The following is a 23,071-nucleotide window of genomic DNA, read 5'->3' as shown; positions in this document are numbered from 1 at the left end:
CGCTTCAGCGTGGGAGAATTCTCACACTGAAGCGCTGAGTGCAGGAGAATTCTCCCACGCTGTCAGTGACGTGCAGGAGGTGAGCTGAGTTCATTGGACATGAGCTCACCTTATGCACGTCACTGACAGCATGGGAAAATTCTCCTGCACTCAGCGCTTCAGCGGGAGAATTTTCCCACGCTGTCAGTGACGTGCATGAGGTGAGCCGAGTTCATTGGACATGAACTCGGCTCATCTGGATGTCGTCACAGAGAGACGCTGAGCAGCGCAAGCAAGCCTGCGCTTCTCAGTGTCTGCGGGATGAGAGGCTGGATGGCAGCGTTCTGCTGCGGTCCAGCCTGTCATCTCGATGTAGCAGAGCTGAAGCTGTCGTGGGAACCATGGAAAGGTAAGGATGAGGTTGCTTTATTATTTTTCTTTTATTGCAAGAGATCGTTGGCTTCAGCTGGAATGGGCGTGACGGTAAGTATGGTTTAATTTAGAACAATAAAGGATTGTGTCTTTATTTCAATTAAAGGACTTTATTCTGGGTGTTTGTGTTTTTTTTAACTTTGACTATGGGGTTAGTAATGGGGGTGTCTTATAGACGCCTCTCCATTACTAACCTGGGCTTGATGTCAGCTGGCATTATAAGCTGACATCAACCCCAACCCTATTACCCCCTGCCACCGCACCAGGGCAGCGTGGAAGAGCGAGGCTAAGTGCCAGAATTGGCGCATCCTATGAATGCGCCATTTCTGGGGCGACTGACGGCTGGTGTTTCTAGCCTGGGAGGGGGCCAATATTCATGGCTCCCTTCCTGGGCTATTAATATCAGCCCCCAGCTGTCTGCCTAGCCTTTGCTAGCTATTAAATTAGGGGGGACCCCACGTCATTTTTTTTGGGGGGTCCCCCATTTTAATAGCTAGTAAAGGCTATGTATTCAGCTGGGGGCTGATATTAGTAGCCTGGGAAGCTCCGTGGGTATTACCCCCTTCCCAGGCTTCAAACATCTGCCCCAGCCATCTGCTTAACCTCCGCTAGAGCCTAAAATTAAGGGGAACCCCATGCCAATTTTTTTAATAATAAATCCTTTATTTTAATACTAAATGACAAGTACAGTAACCAACACTATCACTGTACTTCATATGTATGTGACTGACATGTTTCTATCTATCTAATCTATGTGTGAAGCTCTATTCTGTCTATTATAAATTGTCGGGTACCGCTGCTGAATTGCCGGCCGGCTTTTTTAAAGAGACGGTGCATGAAAACACTATTATTTTTTTTGATAAATCCTTTACGCTAAATGACAAGTACAGTAAGCAACACTGTCACTGTACTTCGTATATATGTGGCTGACATGTTTCTATCTATCTAATCTATGTATGATGCTCTATTCTGTCTGTTATAAATTGTCGGGTACCGCTGCTGAAATGCCGGCCGGCTTTTTTAAAGAGACGGTGCATGAAAACACTATTATTTTTTTTGATAAATCCTTTACGCTAAATGACAAGTACAGTAAGCAACACTTTCACTGTACTTCATATATATGTGGCTGACATGTTTATATCTATCTAATCTATGTGTGAAGCTTTATTCTTTCGGTTCTAAATTGTCGGGTACAGGTGTATGCCGCTGCTGAATTGCCGGCTTTTCATGTTTCACTGTTGGCACTGTTCCCATCGATTTGGGCAATCACTGTAATGCCACAACCACCATGGCTGTGGCATTACAGTGAGTGGCAGACAATCCCTGCATGATTGGTGCTCTAAATAGCGCCAGACATGCAGGACATGCTTTTGGTGCACGAACAGTTATCGAACATAACCTCGAACAGCCGAATTTTTTGCAAATCGTTCGGGTTCGTCGAACAACTCGAACACCGCCTAAAACAGCTCGAATTTGAGATTGGCGAACAGTTCTAGTCGAACACCGCTCATCTCTAGTGATAACGCACAGGGTGATGATGATGAGGTCGGAGATCCCACTTACTGTCAACCCACAGTCAGCCAAGAGATGAGGTCAGCAGAGGAGGTGGAGGAAGATGCTAGTGACGACGAGGTCAGGTTGCGCCTTCCTGGACAGAGACGTAGTACTGGAAGCACGTCAACAACTGCATCCTCAAACACAACTCTGCCTCTCACCACAAGTCGTGGTGGCTCTTCAGGTCGCATGGGTGCTAAGCCTTGCATAGCCTGGGCATTTTTTCAGATCGATAAAGATGACCCAACTCGTGTTATCTGTAACATTTGTCAGCAAAAGCTAAGTAGAGGCCAAAAAATACATAGTTTGAGTACTTCATGCATGAACCGGCACATGGACATGAAGCATAAGTTGCAGTGGGAAGCTCAGTGTGCTACAATGCGGCCTAGCCGGCCGGGCCAACCACCATCTGCCATATCTTGTGCATCCGCGGCCTCTTCATCCTCTGTGACTGGGGGGAAAGCAGTCACACCTGTTTTGGGGCGCAGACCTGCCACCTCTTTACCCGCAACAGCCAGCGTGATTGGCAGGTCATCATTTTCTTTGGAGGTGGTAACACCAGCTGGTGTTGAGCGCTGTCCGACATCGATAGCACCACCTTTGGATGAAGGCAACCTAACATGTCCGCCTGCATCTTCCTCACAGACCGGCAGTTTGCCGGGGACACCCTTATCAACCCCGTCTAAGCACAATAGCCAGCCCTCGGTCCCTCAGATGTGGACAAGTAAAAGACCATTTCCTCCTAGCCATGAGAAAGCTAAGAGGTTGAATTTCACCATCTGCAAGCTCTTGGCTACAGAAATGCTGCCTTTCCGCCTGGTGGACACAGAGGATTTTCGAGACCTTATGTCCGTCGCAGTGCCCCAGTACCAGATGCCAAGTCGGCACTACTTCTCAAAGAAAGGTGTGCCTGCGCTCCACCAGCATGTCGCACACAACATCACCGCTTCTTTGAGAAACTCTGTGTGTGACAGGGTGCATTTCACCACAGACACTTGGACGAGTAGGCATGGACAGGGGCGTTACATGTCGCTGACTGGGCACTGGGTAACTATGGTGACAGCAGGACAAGGGGCTGCTGTCCAAGTCTTGCCGTCCCCACGAGTTGTGCGTCAATCCTCTTTATGTCAAAGTTCCTCCACTGCTTCTGCCTCCTCAACCTCCTCTCGGTCTTCCACCTGCACCCAAAGCCTGTCTGGTCATGCCACAAGCTTTCTAACTGCGCAGAAGGGATCCTGCACACCTCCTTACTATGCTGGCAGTAGGGCTCAACGTCATCAGGCAGTTTTTACATTGAAATGTCTGGGAAATGTGAGTCACACAGCTGAGGAGTTGTGGTCAGCTCTGGAGAACCAATTTCATGAATGGTTGTCTCCACTGGACCTGAAACCAGGGAAGGCCGTGTGCGACAATGCTGCAAACCTGGGTGCGGCCCTTCACCGGGGCAATGTCACACGCGTGCCTTGTATGGCTCACGTGTTGAACCTGGTTGTCCAGCAATTTTTAGCCCACTATCCCAGACTAGATGGCCTTCTGCAGAGGGCACGGTCGCTGTGTGCTCACTTCCGCCGTTCGCATCCCGCAGCTCAGCGACTTACATCTCTACAGAAGTCGTTGGGCCTGCCACTTCACTGGCTAAAATGCGATGTGCCTACCCGGTGGAATTCAACTCTGCACATGTTGCAGCGACTGTGGCAGCACCGACAAGCCCTGGTGCAATACGTTCTGACGTATAGCCTGGGCCAACGAGATTCAGAGGTGGGGCAAATCACGCTGGAGGAGTGGTCTCAGATCAGGGACCTATGCACCCTTCTGCACAGTTTTGAAATGGCGACGAAGATGTTTAGTGCTGACGATGCCATTATCAGCATGACTATTCCGGTGATTTACATGCTGGAGCACATGTTAAACAGAATTCGGAGTCAGGTGGTGGCACAAGAGGAGGTGGAGGAAGTAGAGGAGGAGGAGTTGTATGCGGAAGGGCTAACATCTGCAAGGTCCAGAAGGTCGGCAGCACCAAGGCGGCAGGCATGTGAGGGTGGGGGAGATGGTTTTACCAGGGCGCATGGTAGCAGCCAAACTAGTGAGGAAGGTGCAGGAGCCCAGGAAGAAGTGGAGGACGAACTGATGGAAGACTCATCAGATGAGGGAGACCTTGATCACATTTCTGTTGTGCGAGGTTGGGGGGAGAGGACAGAGGAAGGAAGCATGATTGTTACCTCGCCACCAACACAACAGGGACTTGGTGCTCCTGGATGCGCAACACACATGAGTGCCTTCTTGCTGCACTACCTGCAACATGACCCTCGAATTGTGAGAATTAGAAATAATCCTGACTACTGGGTTGCTACACTGTTAGATACCCGGTACAAAAGTAAATTTGCAGAAATTATTCCTGCCATAGAAAGGGATGCACGCATGCAGGAGTATCAGCAGAGACTGTTGCAGAATCTTACATGTGCTTTTCCACAAAATACCAGTGGTGCACGTAGTGAATCTCACAGTTCCAACTTGCCAACCGTGGGACCGTCAAGTGTTCAGCACTCTAACCGTAACAGAACCACAGTATCTGCTGGTAACATCAATTTTGCGGAATCATTTCACCACTTTTTTAGCCCATCCTTTGCAAGGCCACAGGAGACAAGAAGTCTGACACATAGTCAACGCCTAGAGACGATGGTACAGGAGTATCTCCAAGTAAACATTGAAGCCACGACTGTGTCACTGGACCCTTGCTCTTTTTGGGCTTCCAATCTGGATAAATGGCCGGAGCTAGCCACTTACGCCTTGGAGATCTTGTCATGCCCCGCAGCCAGCGTTCTGTCTGAACGTGTGTTCAGCGCTGCTGGTGGTGTGCTGACAGATAAGCGCACGCGGCTCTCCACTGATAATGTAGACAGACTCACGTTCATAAAGATGAACAAATCATGGATCCGAAACGACTTTTCTACCCCTGTGTCATCTTGGGGAGAGTAAAAGCTTGATGATTGGTTAAAATCACCCTACCAAATGTTTTAAGCTTTCAAATTACTAATCATGTTTTTCTGTATCTTGACTGGAAAATAATTTGGGCTTTGTAGCAGTGTGCAGCACTGATCCTATTAGGCCATCTATAATAAGCTCCACCAGATTTAAAATTAAAAATAATTTGTAGCTGCATCTAGCCCGGAAAATAATTTTGGGGCTCCGAGATGCGCAAGACACATAAGTGCCTTCTTGCTGCACTACCTGCAGCATGACCCTCATATTGTCAGAATTCGAAGTAATCATGACTACTGGGTTGCCACACTCTTAGATCCCCAAAACTTTTCGATCAACCTTTTCATTTTAATAAAGACCAAAAAAATGGTCATTTTTGAAATTATAAGCATTAGCAGGTTGTTAGAAACTGAAATCAAACAGTTTTCAACTCAAAACTTTATTCTAGGTGATGTTACATTTTCACATAGGACCCCTTGTTCGAAAGGAGCTTCTGAACTCTCTCGTCCATTGAATTTGTCAGGTTTTGGATGGTTTCTGCTTCAATTGTTTTGCATGAGGACAGAATACCCTCCCAGAGCTGTTGCTTAGATGTGAACTGCCTCCCGCCATCATAGACACTCCTTTTAATGATGCTCCAAAGGTTCGGAATGGGGTAGAGGTCAGGGGAGCATGGGGGTCACACCATAAGTTTGTCCCCTTTTATGCCCATATCAGCCAGAGATGCAGATGTTTTATGTGCAGCATGAGATGGTGCATTATCATGCAGAAAAATGATCTTGCTGTGAAATACACGGTTCTTCTTCTTGAACCATGGCAGGAAGTGCTGTTTGAGAAAATCCACATACATTATGGAGTTCATCTTTAGCGCCTTCAGGGATCCTAAAGGGGCCGACAATCTCTCTCCCCATGATTCCAGCCCAAAACATTACTCTACCTCCTCCTTGTTGGCGCTGTAGCCGTGTTTGCGTGGGGTGTCCATCAACCAGCCATCCTCCACTCCATCCATCTGGACCATCGAGCGCTGCACGGCACTCATCCGTGAACAAAACAGTTTTGAAATCAGTCTTCATGTAATGTTTGGCCCACTGGAGCCGTTTCTGCTTGTGTGAAGTGGATAGAGGAGGTCGACAGGATGGCGTATGCACAGCTGCAAACCTCTGAAGGACCCTGCATCTTGTTGTTCGGGGGACGTTGGAGGCAGAAGCAGCTTCAAAAACTTGTCTGCTGCTATGACAAGGCTTTTTTGCTGCTGCTCTTTCAACCTGACGTAATTGCCTGTAGGAAAGAGTCCTCAATTTGCCCTTATCAGCACGCACACGTGTGTACTGTGAATCAGCTACATACTTCTTGATTGCCAAGACACTTCATCCTGATCATCGCACAATGTTGATTGTAGTCATGCCTTGACCTAAACACTCCACAATTTGTTGCTTCTCAGCAGCCGACACATCCTTTTTCTTTCCCATTTTGGCAGAAAATGTAGGCTGCTTAATAATGTGAGAGAGCCTTCTTAAGTAGTCTTGCCTTTCATTGGACACACCTGCCAAACTAATTAGCACAGGTGTCTGCAATTGCTTACAGTGATATAAAGAGCCCTGACACACATCACCATCAATGAGTTTAACTGACAAACAAACAAATTCTTCCCTTATCACTCCTAAACACTTTTTGCATAATAATTTGGAACGCGGTGTACATGTGCTTTTCCACAAAACACCAGCGGTTCACGTAGTGAATCTTACAGTTCTAACTTGCCAACCGTGGTCTGTATGGAATTGTTCAATAAAGGGCCCAAAATTAAGATAACATAGATGGGAGAGGTCTCTATGAATAGGAATTCCTAAGTATTTGATACCCTGTGAGGGCCAGGCAAAGGGAAAGTTGGACTGGATGGAATCCTATATGGATTTGGGGAGGGAGACATCGAGGGCCTCAGACTTCGCTGCATTGATTTTAAAATTTTACCATGTAACAAAGTGATCTATTTCAGCCATAACAGCATGGATGGATATATGTGATTGAGTGATATATACTAGGACATCATCAGCAAATAGAGAGCACTTGTACTCGGTGCCTCCCACCTCAATCCACCTAATATTGGGGTTATGGCGAATTGATGAGAGCAGGTGCTCCGTCACTAGGATGTATAAGAGAGGGGACAGAGGACATCCCTGCCTTGTCCCATTGGTGATTGTGAAAGGTGATGAAAATGTTCTGACGCACCCCCTGGGCCTTGGGACACCCGGAGCCGGACCCTTTTTGGTGGATGCTGGTGGTTGTAGTCTTCGTGGCGGCGACCCGGTTCCGTGGCTCAGGGCGGTCAAACCAGTGGCGGAACTATTTATGTGGTTTTGATGTTTAAATGTCCGACTACGCCACCCGTGGATTGCGGTCAGAGTGAACCGCCGCTACAGAGCAGACCACTGAGGCTGGTGTTGTGGGTGCAGCAGAGCGTAGCATAACTCCCCACGGGAGGAGTATAGCCTCAGGGCAGTGTATGCGGAGGATGGGGGTGATGGTGCAGGGCAGCAGCAGTAACGACACGGAGTCAGTGATGCAGTCCAGGGCCTTTACTCACAGTTCTTATTATCCAGACCACGTCTGCAGGTAACGGCTGCCAACGTCGTACTGTGCTCACCAGGTGAGGGGCTCAGACAACTCCCAGATAACTTTGGAGAACTTCACAGGACCCCCTTTGTGTGTCCTTTGTCTGGCCTTTCTTACCAACACTTCTGTCCGGCTGCCTCGGGCCTCCTCTTGGTAAACTTGGCGCCAGGTGTAGCGAGGGGCTGCGCCACATAAAATGTCAGAGCCTCCGGTTTCTAGCTGAGGGTCGTTTCCTGCCTCCACTAGTTCGGGGACCGGTCTCCCCCTTTGGCCTGACCCCTCCACGCAGGTGGATTCGGGCGTGCGGTGGCGACTCGCCCGTCCGCACCCCTGGGATCCCTTCATTCCTCGTTCCTGGAGCCTTCTCCGCGCCTCTTCCTTCCTTCTCCCTCTTCCAGGCCTGGGCCTCTGTTACTAGGCCCGCCTCCGGAGCAGAGCTCATGCAGAGCCCCTGCTCCCTGCCACTTCTGCTCAGACTTCTCTGCACTGAACTAAGATGGTGCCCACCTTTTTTACTCCCTTTTCAATGCACCCAGGAACTGCTTCCTCCCTGCTCCTGCACTACAGGGTTCCCCTTCCTCAGTGTTCCCTCCCCCCACTCCAGCCAGGGACAGGGACTGTCGTGCCCATCTCAGGGGCATATTGGTCGCCCTGCCCCACGGCAATGTGGTGTAATGCATGCAGGTGTCGGGTCCTGATCCACACTCCATCCTTACCTGAGAGTGAGATATCACACCTCAGGGTGAGGTGCAATACGTCTGTAGCAACCGAGCCCTCAGGGTGCTACAGTTCCATTTATCTTCAGCCTAGGTGACGTATTGCGATACAGGGCCGTGATTTTGGCTATAAAAGGGTCCCCTAGACCCCTACCCCAAGCTTTTTAAGAGAATCATAGATGGCGTGCCAGGAGACTCTATGGAATCCTTTCTCAGCATCCAACGAGAGTACCTAATTACAAATTTTTAACTGCATCTAGCCCAGGAAATACTTTGTGCCTAGTAGCAGTGTCTGCTAGTCAGCGGATTATCCCGGCTGTTAAGCAAGCTACACCACCTGTAGTTTAGACACTTAATTTTTTCAAAGGAAATGCTTCGGGACCATGGGATACTCAGTGAAGAGCATCAGGAGGCACCCCAAGGCATAGGGGCTGGGACTGGCAGTAGGATGCCTTGCGGTGGACAGCCGAGCTCGATCCTTATAAAAGCTTTTTAACTGCAGCAGCTTTAGTGGACGCTACTGGAGCTGGAATTACGCGGCTGCTGGCATGAGACTTGCCCTCCAATAGATCCTTGTAAATGGATTTAAAGTGTATTCATTCAAATTAGAGAGACAATTTAAATTAAAAAGCTTAGAGCTGCCTCCACCACAGGGGGGCTCGCTCGACCCACCAGCGGACAGGCACCAGTATTGGGAGAGGGGGGCTGGCCATCAGGGTTCACCGCGGCTCTGGCACAAACCCGGCGACACGGAGGTGGCACGGGCAGGAGCGGCCTGGCCGTGTCGGCTTCTCACTTTTTGGATTTTAGAAGGGCATGACATGCCTATATCTGTGTCTCCCCCTCCTTTTACTCCTCCACCTCTTTTATTTTCGCATGACTATATGTACTTGTCACTTTTCCATGTGTTAGTTGTGTCTTCTGAGCAGTTTGTCAGCTTTTGGACACCTTTGAAGGTGTTTTCTATGTGTTTCTATGTGTTTTTGTTTGCCTGCCATTGGTTTTAACGGTGTTCGAAGGTGTTCGACCAACAGTTCGACGAACAGTTCGGCGAACACACGGGTGTTCGACGAACCGAACCGAACTCAAACACTACGGGGGTGGCTCAACACTACTCCTCACGTGTTAACCTCTGCGACATGTCAATGATGTAAACAAAGAGAAACTTGTGAATAACTCATAAAAGAATAAAGTTATGTTAAAACCAAGCACACCATTGTTTTTCTTATAAAATTCTCAATAAGTTTGATGTGTCACATGACCCTCTCCCATTGAAAAAAATAAAGTTGGATCCAGAATGGCCGACTTCAAAATGGCCGCCATGGTCACCACCCATCTGGAAAAGTTTTCACCCTCCCATATACTAATGTGCCACAAGCAGGAAGTTGATATCACCAACCATTCCCATTTTATTTTGGTGTATCCATATAAATGTCCCACACTGTATAAAAACAATTAATCTGATTTGTATATGGTCTAACGAGAAAAATATTCAAAACTCCAGAATTACGTTTGTTTGGTCGCCGCAACATTACAATAAAATGCAATAACGGGCGATAAAAACATTGGATCTACCCCAAAATGATATCAATAAAAGCGTCAGCTCAGAGTGCAAAATATAAGCCCTACCCGGCCCCAGATTCCGAAAAATGGAGACTCTACGGGCCTCGGAAAAATGTCGACATTTTTTTCTTTAACAAAGTTTGGATTTTTTTTCACCACTTAAATAAAAAAGAACCTATACATGTTTGGTATCTATGAACTCGTAATGACCTGGAGAATCATAATGGCAGGTAATTTTAGCACTTAGTGAACATGGTAAAAAAATAAAATGAAAAACAACTGTGGAATTGCAATTTTTTTTGCAATTTCACCACACTTGAATTTTTTTTCCCATTTTCCAGTACATGAAATGGTAAAACCAATGGTGTCGTTCAAAAGTGCAACTTGTGCTGCAAAAAATAAACCCTCACATAGACATATTGACCGAAAAATAATGTAAAGTAACTTCTTCCGTTGGCAGCACATTGCTGCAGGGTGAGTAAGGATCGCGTTCTTGTGGGAAACCATTTGAAAAAGTGACCATCTTTGCTTTTTTGACTTGGACTCACTCTCAACACTCATTGGCAGTGCATCGAGTTTTTATGGACTTTCCATTATAATTAGTGCGACTGTTATGGACTAATTTACATAATCTATGGACTAAAATTATCTTATGTTCATTCAATCCTATGTTTAACACGTTTGCTACAAGTTTTATAAAATGGATTAAGAATCTTTTAAATATATCTATTAACTGTTCTTTGGTTCTTTTCCCAATCTTACCAATTTGTTGTTGTTTTTTCAACTCCTCTTTTTAACCGCTTCCTGACCTCCCACTGTACATAAACGTCGGCGCTGCCTGGGCTCTGTGCAGCGCCGACGTTTATGAACGGTCAGTGGTCCCACAGCCCTCAGGACCCCCAGGGTCCTGCAAGTGCTGCGTTTTCGGTTCAGAGCGACAGCTCTGACATTGGAAATCATCGAGACCTGATTGGATCAGGTCCCAATGATGTTAACCCTTTGTTATCTTCTATATGCCGCGATCTATAGTGATCGCGGCATATAGAAGATAGTGAGAGGAGAGGGGGTCGTCCACTTACCTCTCCAACGGCCCCCTGATGCCTTCCAGGACCTGCAGTTGTTATGGCATCTGGAGGTCACATGACCGCCTCCAGATCTGCCATATATGGTGTCCTGCTGAGCTCAGGCTGCAGCTGAGTCCAGCAGGAGACAGACAGTGTGAAACTGTAAGCAGAGCTCTCATGCAATGTAATACATGTCTATTACATTCCATGAGAACAGTGATTAGAAAAATAAAAATTAATGTCCCAAGTCTAAAAAATGTTTTCAAACTGTTAGAAAAAAAATCCCCAAATAAATAAAAATAAATAAATAAAATGTTAAACCAATAAATCCGTATATTTATGCAAAAACAAAAAGAGTACACATATTTGGTATCGCCGCGTCCGAAACAACCTTATCTATAAAACTGTCACACTAATTACTCCTTCTGTGCACACCGTAATAAAAATAAATAAAAAACGGAGCAAAAAACTATGCTTTTTCATCTTATCGCCAAACAAAAAGTGGAAAAAAATGCAATCAAAAAGCAAAATGGAAATAAAAATGGTACCGCTGAAAATGTCATCTTGTTCCACAAAAAAAAAGCCGCCATACAGCTCCATCAGCCAAAAAATAAAAAAGTTATAGCTCTCAGAATAAAGCGATGCAAAAAATATATTCTTTCTATAAAATTATTTTATTGTGTAAAAGCGCCAAAACATAAAAAAAATGCTGTAAGTGTAGTATCGCTGTAAACGTACTGACCCGAAGAATAATGCTGCCTTATCACTTTTACCACACGCAGAACGGCATAAAAAAAAAAAAAAAAAAACAATTCCTGAATTGTTGGTTTTTGTTAATTTTGCCTTTCAAAAAACGGAATAGAAAGCGATCAAAAAATGTCACGTACCCAAAAATGGTACCAATAAAAATGTCAACTCGTCCTGCAAAAAACAAGCAATCACATGACTCTGTCGGCCGAAATATGGAAAAATTATAGCTCTCAAAATAAGGCGATGAAAAACTAGATTTTGCAACAAAAAGGGTCTCTTAGTGTGTGACAGCTATCATAAAAACCCGATATAAATCTGGTATCTCTGTAATCGCACCGACCCGAAGAATAAAGTCATCTCATCACTTATACCGCACGAGGTAAATAAAACCAATTCTTCACCTGCTACTGATTTATTATGTCTCCCAAAGATCGCAGTAAGGCTCTGCTCACATTTATCCTGCGCTCTGCGCTGAGCACTTACACCAGAGTTTCCGTGTAAATCTCTGAAATACGTGATTCAGACGGAACCCATGACGGAAGATTCCCTGTAATGAGGCAGATATAGGCCACTGTGGATGCCATCTGGCCTGTGATCCCACGGTGTCATTTTTTTTAGGCGTGCATAAAAGTGCGGTTGGCCACAGTTTTGTGCACTTCTGAAAAAAAGGACACCGCTAAACAGAGGCCAGATGGAGTCCAGAGTAACTCTGCTGCCTCATTATAGTGAATGGATCCTGCAGGGGTTTCATCTGAATTACATCACTTGGAAATTTAGATGGAAGCCCCGATGTAAGTGCTCAGCCTAGAACGCCGGATAAATGTTACGTAAAATGTTCCCAATAAAAGCTTCAACTCGGTCCTCAAAAAAAGCTAGTCCCCACTCTGGTCCGTCATCTGTTAAAAATATAGAGGACTTCCAAGTTACTGGTAGCAGAAAGGCTCTGGAAAAGCAAAATGGCCCTTGCCCCCCAAAAGAAATTCAGAAAATTTTGTGCTCCCAAATCCAAATGCCTAATCTACAATAATTTGTTCTCCAATTGTCAAATAGCGCTCCGTCCCTCCCAGATCTCGCCGTATGGCTAAGCGGTACAATACAGCCACATATGGGGTATTGCCACTTTTAGAAGAAATTGTGTGACACATTTCGGCACCATTTTTACCCTTTGCCCTGTGTGAAAATGTAAAATCTGAGGGTAAAACATTTTTTGTGGTAAAAATACAATTATGTTTTCTTCACTGCCCAATGGTATAAATTATAAAATTAAAAAATACTACTTCCCTAGATGAATTCCTTGAGAGGTGTAGTTTACAAAATGGGGTCACTTGTGGAGGTTTCTGCTGTTTCGGCATGTCAGCGACTCTTCAAATGTGACATGGTGTCTGCAACCTATCCCTGTCAACATAGCGCTCCTTTCTCTTCCGAACCCTGCCGTACACCAAAGCAGTGGTTTTCCCCCACATATGGGGTATTGGCGTACTCAGGAGAAATTGCACAACAAATTTCATAGTGCAATTTCTCCTGTTATCCTTATGATAATGCAAAATTAGGGGATGAAAAACATTTTTTGTGGGAAAAATGTGAAAATTTTATTTTTACGACTCAATATTATAAACTTCTGTAAAGCACCTGGGGGTGCAAGGTGCTCACCACACATCTAGATAAGTTCCCTAAGGCTATGTGCCCATGATGCAGAAATGAAGCAGAAAATTTCTGCAGCATTTCTGCATCTCCCTGGCAGAAAAAATGCATGCATCACTTGGAAAGTGCTTGACAACTAGGTCACACTATACTGTATAAATACATGCAAAAGGCATGGATTTATATAGTGTGACCGTAAAAATAAAAAAATAAAGCAATACTTACCCCCGATCCCCCGCCGCGTGTGCTTTCGCGCTCGTCCTGGCTTCTTCCGGGTTGCCGGCATCTCGAGAGACAGCCTGCGGTCACATGACCGCGACGTCATCTCAGGTCCTGGAAGGTAAGCGCTGCAGGGGCCGCCGGACAGGTGAATATAAACTTTATTTATTATTTTATTCTTTTTTTTACAGGTACAATGGTACCCAGGTCTGGATGAGAGTCTTCTCTCCTCCAGAACTGGGTACCTTCCGCACATAGAGACGCATAAAATCCGCTTGTACAAATGTACAGACACGGATTCTATGCGTCTCAATGCAAGTCAATGGCGGCGCTTCCGCTGCGCTTCCGCAAAATTAATGAACATGCTGCGGATTTATTTGCGCTGCAGAAACGCTGCAGAAAAATCCGCAGCATGTGCATTCACATTGCGGAATGCCATTGGGGACCATGGGGTGCGGATTACCATGCGTTTTTGATGCATTTCCGCTGCGGAAATTCCACAGCAAAAACGCATGAAAAACGCATCGTGTGCACGCAGCCTTAGGGGTCTAGTTTCCAAAATGGGGTCATTTGTGGGGGGTTTCCACTGTTTAGGCACATCAGGGGCTCCTCAAATGCAACATGGCATCGGCTAATTATTCAAGCAAATTTTACATTCAAAAAGTCAAATGGCGCTCCTTCCCTTCCAAACCCTGCCGTGCGCCTAAACAGTGTTTTTCCTCCACATATGGGTATCAGCGTGTTCAGGAGAAATTTAAAAACAAATTTCATGGTGCAATTTATCCTATTACCCTTATGATAATGCAAAATTATGGGATGAAAAACATTTTTGTGGGAAAAATGTGAAAATTGTATTTTTACAGCTCAATATTATAAACTTCTGTGAAGCACCTTGGGGTTCAAGGTGCTCACCACACATCTAGATAAGTTCCCTAAGGGGTCTAGTTTCCAAAATGGTGTCACTTGTGGGGGGTTTCCACTGTTTAGGCACATCAGGAGCTGTCCAAACGCAACATGGTGTCTGCTAATTATTCAAACAAATTTTACATTCAAAAAGTCTAATGGCGCTCCTTCCCTTCCGAATCCTGCAGTGCGCCCAAACAGTGGTTTTCCCTCACATATGGGGTATCAGCGCGCTAATGAGAAATTGCACTACAAATTGTTTATTCCATTTTTTCCTGTTACCCTTGTGAAAATAAAAAAATTGAGTCTAAAGTAACATTTTTGTGAAAAAAAAGTTAAATGTTCATTGTTTTCTTCCACATTCCAAAAATTCCCGTGAAACACCTGAAGGGTTAATAAACTTCTTGAATGTGGTTTTGAGCACCTTGAGGGGTGCAGTTTGAATGGTGTCACTTTTGGGTATTTTCTGTCATAATGGCCTGTCAAAGTCACTTCAAATAAGATGTGGTCCCAAAAAAAATGTTTTTGTAAATTTTGTTGGAAAAATGAGAAATTGCTGGTCAACTTTTAACCCTTATAGCTTCCTAACAAAAAAAATTTTGGTTCCAAAATTGTGCTGATGTAAAGTAGACATGTGGGAAATGTTATTTATTAACTATTTTGTGTGACATATCTCTCTGATTTAAGGGCATGAAAATTCAAAGTTTAAAAATTGCAAAATTTTCAAAATTTTCGCCAAAGTTCCTATTTTTTCACAAATAAATGCAAGTGATATCGAAGAAATTTTACCACTATCATGAAGTACAATATGTCACGAAAAAACATTCTCTGAATCAGGGGAATCCGCTGAAGCGTTCCAGAGTAATTACTTCATAAAGTGACAGTGGTCAGAATTGAAAAAATTGGCCCGGTCACGAAGGCAAAAACAGGCTCTGTCGCGAAGTGGTTAATAAGCATTTATGCACAGTGAGTAGCACGACAGATTTACCTTTATTCATATTTCTCTTTTCTTCTAACAAATTTTCTTACAAGATCTGTGTATCTGTCTGCAGCTTCCTTGCATTTATTCTACCCTCATCTTCAGGGCATATGTGTAAATAATTAATTTGTTGTATAACAAAATGTGTAATATCAATAATTTTCTGGGAGAAATACTTCATTTTCTGAAACAATTTCAAGGATGCCAACACTTTCGGACATGACTGTTTATTAGGGTTGAGCGAGTATGTTCTGTTCGAGTACGCTCGGGCCGAGCTCCGAGTATTTACAGCTGCTCGGTGATATGGTTGGATCGCTCCAGTGTGCATGATTTGCAACTGTTTGACAGCTTTATTACATGTGAGGAATGTGTAAGAAATAGACATTCTTCACATGTATTAAAGTTGTCAAACAGTCGCAAATCATGCACACGGGAGCAGCTGTAAATACTCGGAGCTCGGCCCGAGCATACTCGGCGAAAGGGTTAATAGAACATACTCACTCAACACTACTGTTTATATATAATGTATTTATAAAGCATTTGTGCTCATCTTGGCACCTAAACTTTGAAGATCATTAAACAAAAACAACAAAAAAATACATTTTCATTGATTACTCCTGGGGACACAATCTCTTCCAGCTGCAATATATATGAGCACTGGAGAGCTACTAAGGCTGAACTTCTGATACACGTTGTCAATGATTAGTCGACGTATCTTTTATTAGGTAAGATTTCTCCTGAAAATGCAATGTATATAATATGCTTGCTGAAAAATTTCTGCTTCTAATATGCTGAACTCCTATAAGAATTATTAGTGATATTATTTAAGATTCTCGATAAGGTGTTTTACAAAAGTATATATAATAAAACAGTGTATGGAGGGGACCCAATGGCCAAACTTATTCCTATTCCATTCGTTATGTCAAATCCTCAGTTTCTGGACATACACATAACTTCTATCTAACATCATGTTTCACTAAATATTGTAGGGGTTCTTTAACAATACAATACACAGATACAGTATGTGGGTGACACACAGTAAGGAGGATATAAAATAATTAAGGAACAATTATTTTGTAAGTTGTTCATTTTACTACTAGTCCCACGGTATAGTACAGCCTGATAGACATTGAGATATTCTATTATTAAGCAAATCTGTGCATATCTAGTCCTGTTCTCATCTGGGAAGTCTAATCTGTTATGGAATAGACTGATACTTTCTGTGTATGCATATAGCTAACAGAGGATTTCCTTGACTAGATACAATTATATCTCCTTTTCAGCTTGGAAGAAGATTAAGTATGTACCAGTTTTTAATCAAAGCCTGAAAACTGGTACATACCTAATTTTCCTAATTCCATAATTATGAAAATAATTATTACGGTCATTAATTCCATAATTAATTCCAGAATTATGAACAACTGTGTACTAACTCACTGGCAACATATATCTTAAGTAATGGTGAGGAAATGAAGCACGCACATCCGGAAGGGAATTTTTTAAATTAGCTTTGCTGATTGAAGGCTTTTGCACAAAAAGCCTGAGTCAAAATTGACTTAAAAAAACCTGTCACAATAAGTCTGATAGAAAGTTGTACAACTTTTAAGTCTGAAGCCTGGCTGCTAGTTCTAAATCTTAGCTGAAGGAAAATCTTTATGTAAAATGGTTATCTATGATAATTTTGGATTTTACTAATGGGCTCGTGGTGGACTTAGAAGAAAAATAAAATATACTCACCTACTAAACCTCCACAGCTGTGGTTGGGTTTCCTGCTAGTCTCATTACTTCCTCTTCTGGCAGGGAATATTGCATGACCTCTGCAACCAAACAGCAGCCATTGCTCGAAGCCTTGGTGTCCTGTCTAAGATAGAAGTTAAGAGTGAGGCTATGTGCCCACGATGCAGAAATGCTCTGGATTTTTTCCTGAGCGTTTCTGCATCTCCCTGGCAGAAAAAACGCATGCGGATTGTACATGTGTTTTTCCAGCCAGGGACAAGCAGATGTGAAGCGTTCTTCACATGCATTTCCACATGTGGGTTGTCAAGCGCTTTCCAAGTAATTTTAGCATCACTTGGAAAGTGCTTGTCAACTTGGTCACACTATATAAATCCATGCAACTGGCATTGATTTATATAGTGTGACCGAAAGAATGGTAAAAAATAAAAAATAAATCTATACTTACCCTCTGATGGCCTCCGAAATCTTGCTTTGCTCCGTCCTGGCTGCCGGCAGATCGCGGTACACTGAAGGACCTGCCGTCACATGACTATGACGTCAGCGCAGGTCCTTCAGTCCACCGCGATCTGCCGGCATGGGAGGACGAGTGCAGCGGGGCCCATCAGAAGGTAAATATAACATTTTTTTTTTATTTTATTCTTTTTTTCATAGGTTCTATGGTACCCGGGATTCACTGACTGAGGACCAATAACTCAAAATATATTATAACCACCAACATACACAAAAAAAATCACTGACTGAGGTGAAACAGCAATAATTAAAAAATGATACTTTATTATAAATATTAAAATATGATAAACAAAACCACCGTACTAAATGCAGTCTATCCTGTATGTCCCCTCTTTTATCACACGGGTTATACGCAGGATATTAATATTCCCTAAAACCAATCACCCAATGTGTCATAACTGATGTCTAGACTACTGTCAATATATCTCTTTCCTAAATTGACAACCCTTAGACGAATATAAGTTATTTCCACAGGGGGAACATGGGATTATTATTGCACTCTGCCCTCTGCAGAATATCAGACTATAGACCCCTTCTTATCCTGTATATAGTCGGGGTTATATGAGACTGGAGAAATATTAATTATTTCCATAGGGGGAGCATATAATTATTATTGCACTTTGCCCTCTGCAGAAAATATAGACCCCTTCTCATCTTGTGTATTGTCGTAGTTATATGAAAAAGGACGGATTTCCCCCTCCTTCCCCCCTCTAATCTTTTGTTATATAAACTACAATCCAGTAATAGAGGATACTGATAACACGATTCTATCTATATTGTGCTTTTGTCTAAAAGCAATTGGTATGCGATATCAGTTTACTGCCTGTAAATTTCTGTTGAATCACAGATGACTCAATGACAGCTCTACATCTACATAGGACACAGCTCTTTTTGTTTCACTTACAGACCTAATGAATCGTCTGTCATTACGCTGTCCCTTTAAGACTTGCTGCCCCTTTATTTATAACTCAGGGTATCACAGCAGCCTCTTAGCATGTACGTCCCTATATGCACATACATGCCCCAAAACATACAAGTACGCCTCTACGTGTTTCACCCATCTAATATTTTTATGGGCACATCAGGAGGCTCAGGCACTAAGTTGCTTGCTAATACATTTGCTGGAGTCTCTGCTCCCGGCTATTATGAGAGCCACCTATGGTACCCGGGACCGGAGGAGAGTATCCTCTCCTCCAGACCCGGGTACCATCCGCACATTGAAACGTGTGGAATGAGCATCTACATATGCAGTGATGCGGAATCCATGCGTTTCAATGCAAGTCAATGGCGGCGAAAACGCAGCACTTCTGCAAAATAATTGTTAGTGCTGCGTTTTTTTCGCAGCGGAAATTTCCGCAGCATGTGCACAGCACATATGGATTATCATTGGGGAACATGGCAGGCCTTCTACCATGCGTTTTTTAAGCGTTTCTGAAGCGTTTTTGCCACTGTGGAAACGCTTAAAAAACGCATCATGGGCACACAGCCTTAGGAGACTCTTCTGACTCAATCACATGGGGATAGGACACTGGTGAAGAAGATAATCAGTGGTGTGGAGGAACAACTGAGGTCCAGTAGATAAGTGTCTGTTTATTTCTACTTCAGACCACCATGAGACAATTTGTAAAATTCAGTATTTTAGTAGACAACCCTTTTAAGTTCCTTTTACTTGCATTAGTATGTAGAAACAACAGAAAGTGTGTAATTCACAGACTTATCCTATTGAAGTAATACTAAAATACAACTTTTAATGGTTATAGATTAAAACTTCATCAAACACTATTATAACATTAAAAATCATTGACTAAGATTTTTATCACTGTGGATTAAAGTCACTATAGGGTGTTGCTAATAGCTGTCAGATTGCGATAAATATTTTGGCACTTGAGAATATTTTATCAGGTAAATTCTAACTGTAGAATCAACACTACTGTCTATCAGTTCTGACACTGACCACTTGATTAGTCAGGCAAAAAATCTTGTTATTACTTAGCATTAATGGTCTTTAGATACTCAGTAATTTATTGTCCTGATCACTGTTTGAGTGTGGAATAGTGACCACTAGATGGTTATATAGTGCCCAAGTATACACCACAGATCCCCATATGAACAGGACAAATATTAGACACTCCTATATTAGATGGCTGTGCTAGGGCTTATCCCTTCAGTTGCTAATATGCACAGGTGTCTAATCTGGTTGCTATTTAGTGGATTCTAACACCCTTGATGTTTAAACTTATCAATAGTAAAGCCATGGACCATCTAGTGGTCACTATACCACACTCAAACACTCATTTATTCATCTTTGAACCATACAACTAAATGTATTTGTCTAGAATACTTATTGAATATTACATTGTAGCATTGCAACTAAATGATCAGGACAGAACTTTATCATTTTTTTATGCATATTTCAATTGAGAAAGATAAAGCAGAGATCAGAAAAACAATGAATTGATTCAGAATATTTTTTAGAAATGTTTATTGTTATATTGCTCTTTTACACTGGATCATGTTTCTTACATTGTAACTTTCTGGGTTTCTATTCTACTGGAATATCATGTAAACCAGCTGCCTCGATAGGTTTACTGATTAATGGAGGTATTTTCAAGACATTTCATTGACTAGTAAATAACGATTACATTATTAATTCTATTCAATATCTATTCAATATTTCACAGTTATTAGATTGGTGATAGCATTATAAACATTTTAAAGGTGTTGGATAAAATTATTTATTTGCTTTGCTTGCAAAAACAAGCAAGTTTGCAATTTATCTCTTATTAACCTTCAGTTAATCATGCCAAAATACTTACACTATTAGTCGCGTGGGGTCCTTTGGACCCCAAGCACCTTGTTGTGGCACGTGCTGTTGAGCATGTACCTGAGCCAGGAAGCAACCAAAACAAATGGTTAACTTCCCTCCATACTTTGCAGACATATGACGAAAACAAACTAGCTTGGGGTCCAATGGAAATCCACATGATTAATTAAAGGTTAAAAATCCCTCCATTGTCAAGAACAGTAGTAATATCATTTACTGTTTGTTCACTATGTTTCCACCCACCTCTGCAGCCTTTCAGAGGTGGCCAGTTGCAAGCTCTTTGCTATAAAGCTTGCAGGCACTGCTCTGAAGCTGGGCGGATTGCTGGACTGAGATTGCTTCACTGTCTCTGCACTTCTCCTTCACTGTTAGCAGCGCCTAAGGGTGAACAGTTCTGACTATCAGTGCATCCATACTCCTGGTCCCAATTATTGAAGGGTTTTCCATTACTGAGACAACCCCTTCTCATTCCTCATGTTTGGCTCCATTAAAATTGAACACTTACACTCAACTCCTGTGCCAGCGCCGTTCCAGAGGTGTTGCACTTGGATTCCTGGGGTCATGATCGGTTGTTAGTACGTCATACGAACCCTGCTTCAAATCAGCGCCGCCTTTACTGTCCCTGCCTTCGGACATATTGGACATCAGCAGGAAGCCAGAGTTGCGGCTGCTTTTTGACTTCCTCTTGATGTTCAATTAGTACGAAGGCAGAGACAGTGACACCAGTGCTAATTGGGTGCAGGGCTCCAGTGACATGATAACCTCATGTGAGCCTCGGGAACGTGAGTGCCAATACCGCTGGAACAGCACCGGCGCGGGAGGTGAGTATAGGTATAGGTGTTTTTATTTTAACGGGGCCGAACATGAGGGATGAGAAGAGTTTATCTAAGTAGTGGACAACCCCTTTAATTATGAGGATTGCAAGCAGGAAGTCAGGAGGCAGGGGAGCAGCGCGCTCCTGAAGACAGAAGAGAATAATCCCTTGAATTAATGATACAGAAATAGTTGTCTATATACTGATTTACAAGGTATATACTTTCTCATTGGCAATATATAGCTATTTAATTCTAGGCAGGAACATCTATAAAATGAAACTGGAGGTGGAACACAATATGACAGAATTCTCCATTAACGGCTTGTCAGGAAAACTAGAAGTTAATTTTCCAATTTTTCTAACCATTCTGTTTCTTTATATTCTAATTATTTTGGGGAATTTGACAATTATTGTGGTCATCTGGGGGAGTTCTCACTTACACTCTCCTATGTATATTTTATTACTGAACCTTTCTTTTCTTGACATCACTTATACTTCAAATATTCTACCGAATCTGTTATATATTTTGGTCACTGAACGAAAAATGATCTCATTTTTGGCTTGTATGGTTCAGTTGTATTTCTTCATTGCCTTGGCCAGCACTGAGGTCATCTTACTTGCAGCTATGGCATATGACCGCTATGTTGCAATCTGTCAGCCTCTTCATTATACCTCTCTAATGAGTTTCAAACATTGCACTGGACTTGCAACATCTGCTTGGATCATCGGTCTTCTGGATCCAGCAGGACATGTTTCCCTTGTTTCTCAGCTATCATTTTGTGCATCCCATAAAATTGACCATTTTTTCTGTGACCTTTCACCTCTCCTTAAGATCTCTTGCAGTGATACTTATAAAGTAGAAATGATGAATTACATAGTTGGCAGTCTTTTGACTCTTTCTACATTCTTACTGACATTGATCTCTTACGTTTTCATAATTGTTACGATCCTGAAGATCAAATCTACGGAAGGACGCTATAAAGCATTTTCAACCTGTTCTTCCCACCTCACATGTATCAGCATTTTCTATGGGACCATCATTTGCCTGTACATGAGGCCAGCATCGAGTTATTATCCAGAACAAGATAAGTTTTTTGCCCTTTTATACATTGTTTTGGTGCCGTTATTTAATCCTATAATTTACAGCTTGAAAAACCATGATTTTAAAGATGGGGTTAAGAAGATGATACAAAAGTTGACCTTATAAATAATACTTTTTTTTCCAACTAATGTGAAAAGGTATATGAATTTTAAATTGTATATTAAAGCCTTGATGAATTTTACAAGTCCATAGTCAATAATTAAGTGCAATGAAGAAAATGAGATAGGATAGGACCTTATTGTTTTAAATACAATCTCTTAATTTCCTTGTGGCTGAAGATCCAAACCCTCCTGTCCATTATTTGCAAAGGATATCTACAGACTTGCCCAGTTTCCCAACATTGGGTCACATCTAAAAATCAAGATTGGCTAGCCGACCTAATTAGACTACCAGTCCAATGTTGGTTGACATCTAATATATTGGTAATCGGAATACTTACCCAGCTCCATCTTCACCTTCCATCACCACCATTCCTTGTTGGTCTTTTTAAAGGTTGCAACCTGCCCGATTGCTCCAGTGTTTGCTGAGCGAGCCAGAGGTCACATTTCAATGGTTCATACAAGATTTTTGCATCCATTTCTACGACAATAACATTATTAAGACTGCAATTCTGTTAAAGAGATTGAAAGGGGGTAGATTCTGCTCTAGGAGACCTCAGAGTGTTACATATACCTTGACAGGACAAATAGACGCAA

At 42.9% G+C, this 23,071-nt stretch overlaps 1 protein-coding gene across 1 annotated transcript; it reads left to right on the top strand.

Moving 5' to 3' along the window:
• Window positions 1-21,548: 21,548 nt before the first annotated feature.
• On the top strand, window positions 21,549-22,481 carry LOC141271618 (olfactory receptor 5AR1-like). The gene has a single exon (XM_073681662.1). It carries the CDS (start codon window positions 21,549-21,551, stop codon window positions 22,479-22,481), a length of 933 nt encoding a protein of 310 aa, XP_073537763.1.
• The last annotated feature ends 590 nt before the right edge of the window (window positions 22,482-23,071 follow it).

The sequence above is a fragment of the Phyllobates terribilis genome, unplaced genomic scaffold (genome assembly GCF_046119375.1).
Source record: "Phyllobates terribilis strain yellow unplaced genomic scaffold, ASM4611937v1 Scaffold_5__5_contigs__length_657084704, whole genome shotgun sequence".
In the NCBI taxonomy this organism is placed as follows: domain Eukaryota; kingdom Metazoa; phylum Chordata; class Amphibia; order Anura; family Dendrobatidae; genus Phyllobates; species Phyllobates terribilis.
Note: the sequence above shows the minus strand (reverse complement) of the source record. Positions and strands in the feature narration are given on the sequence as shown.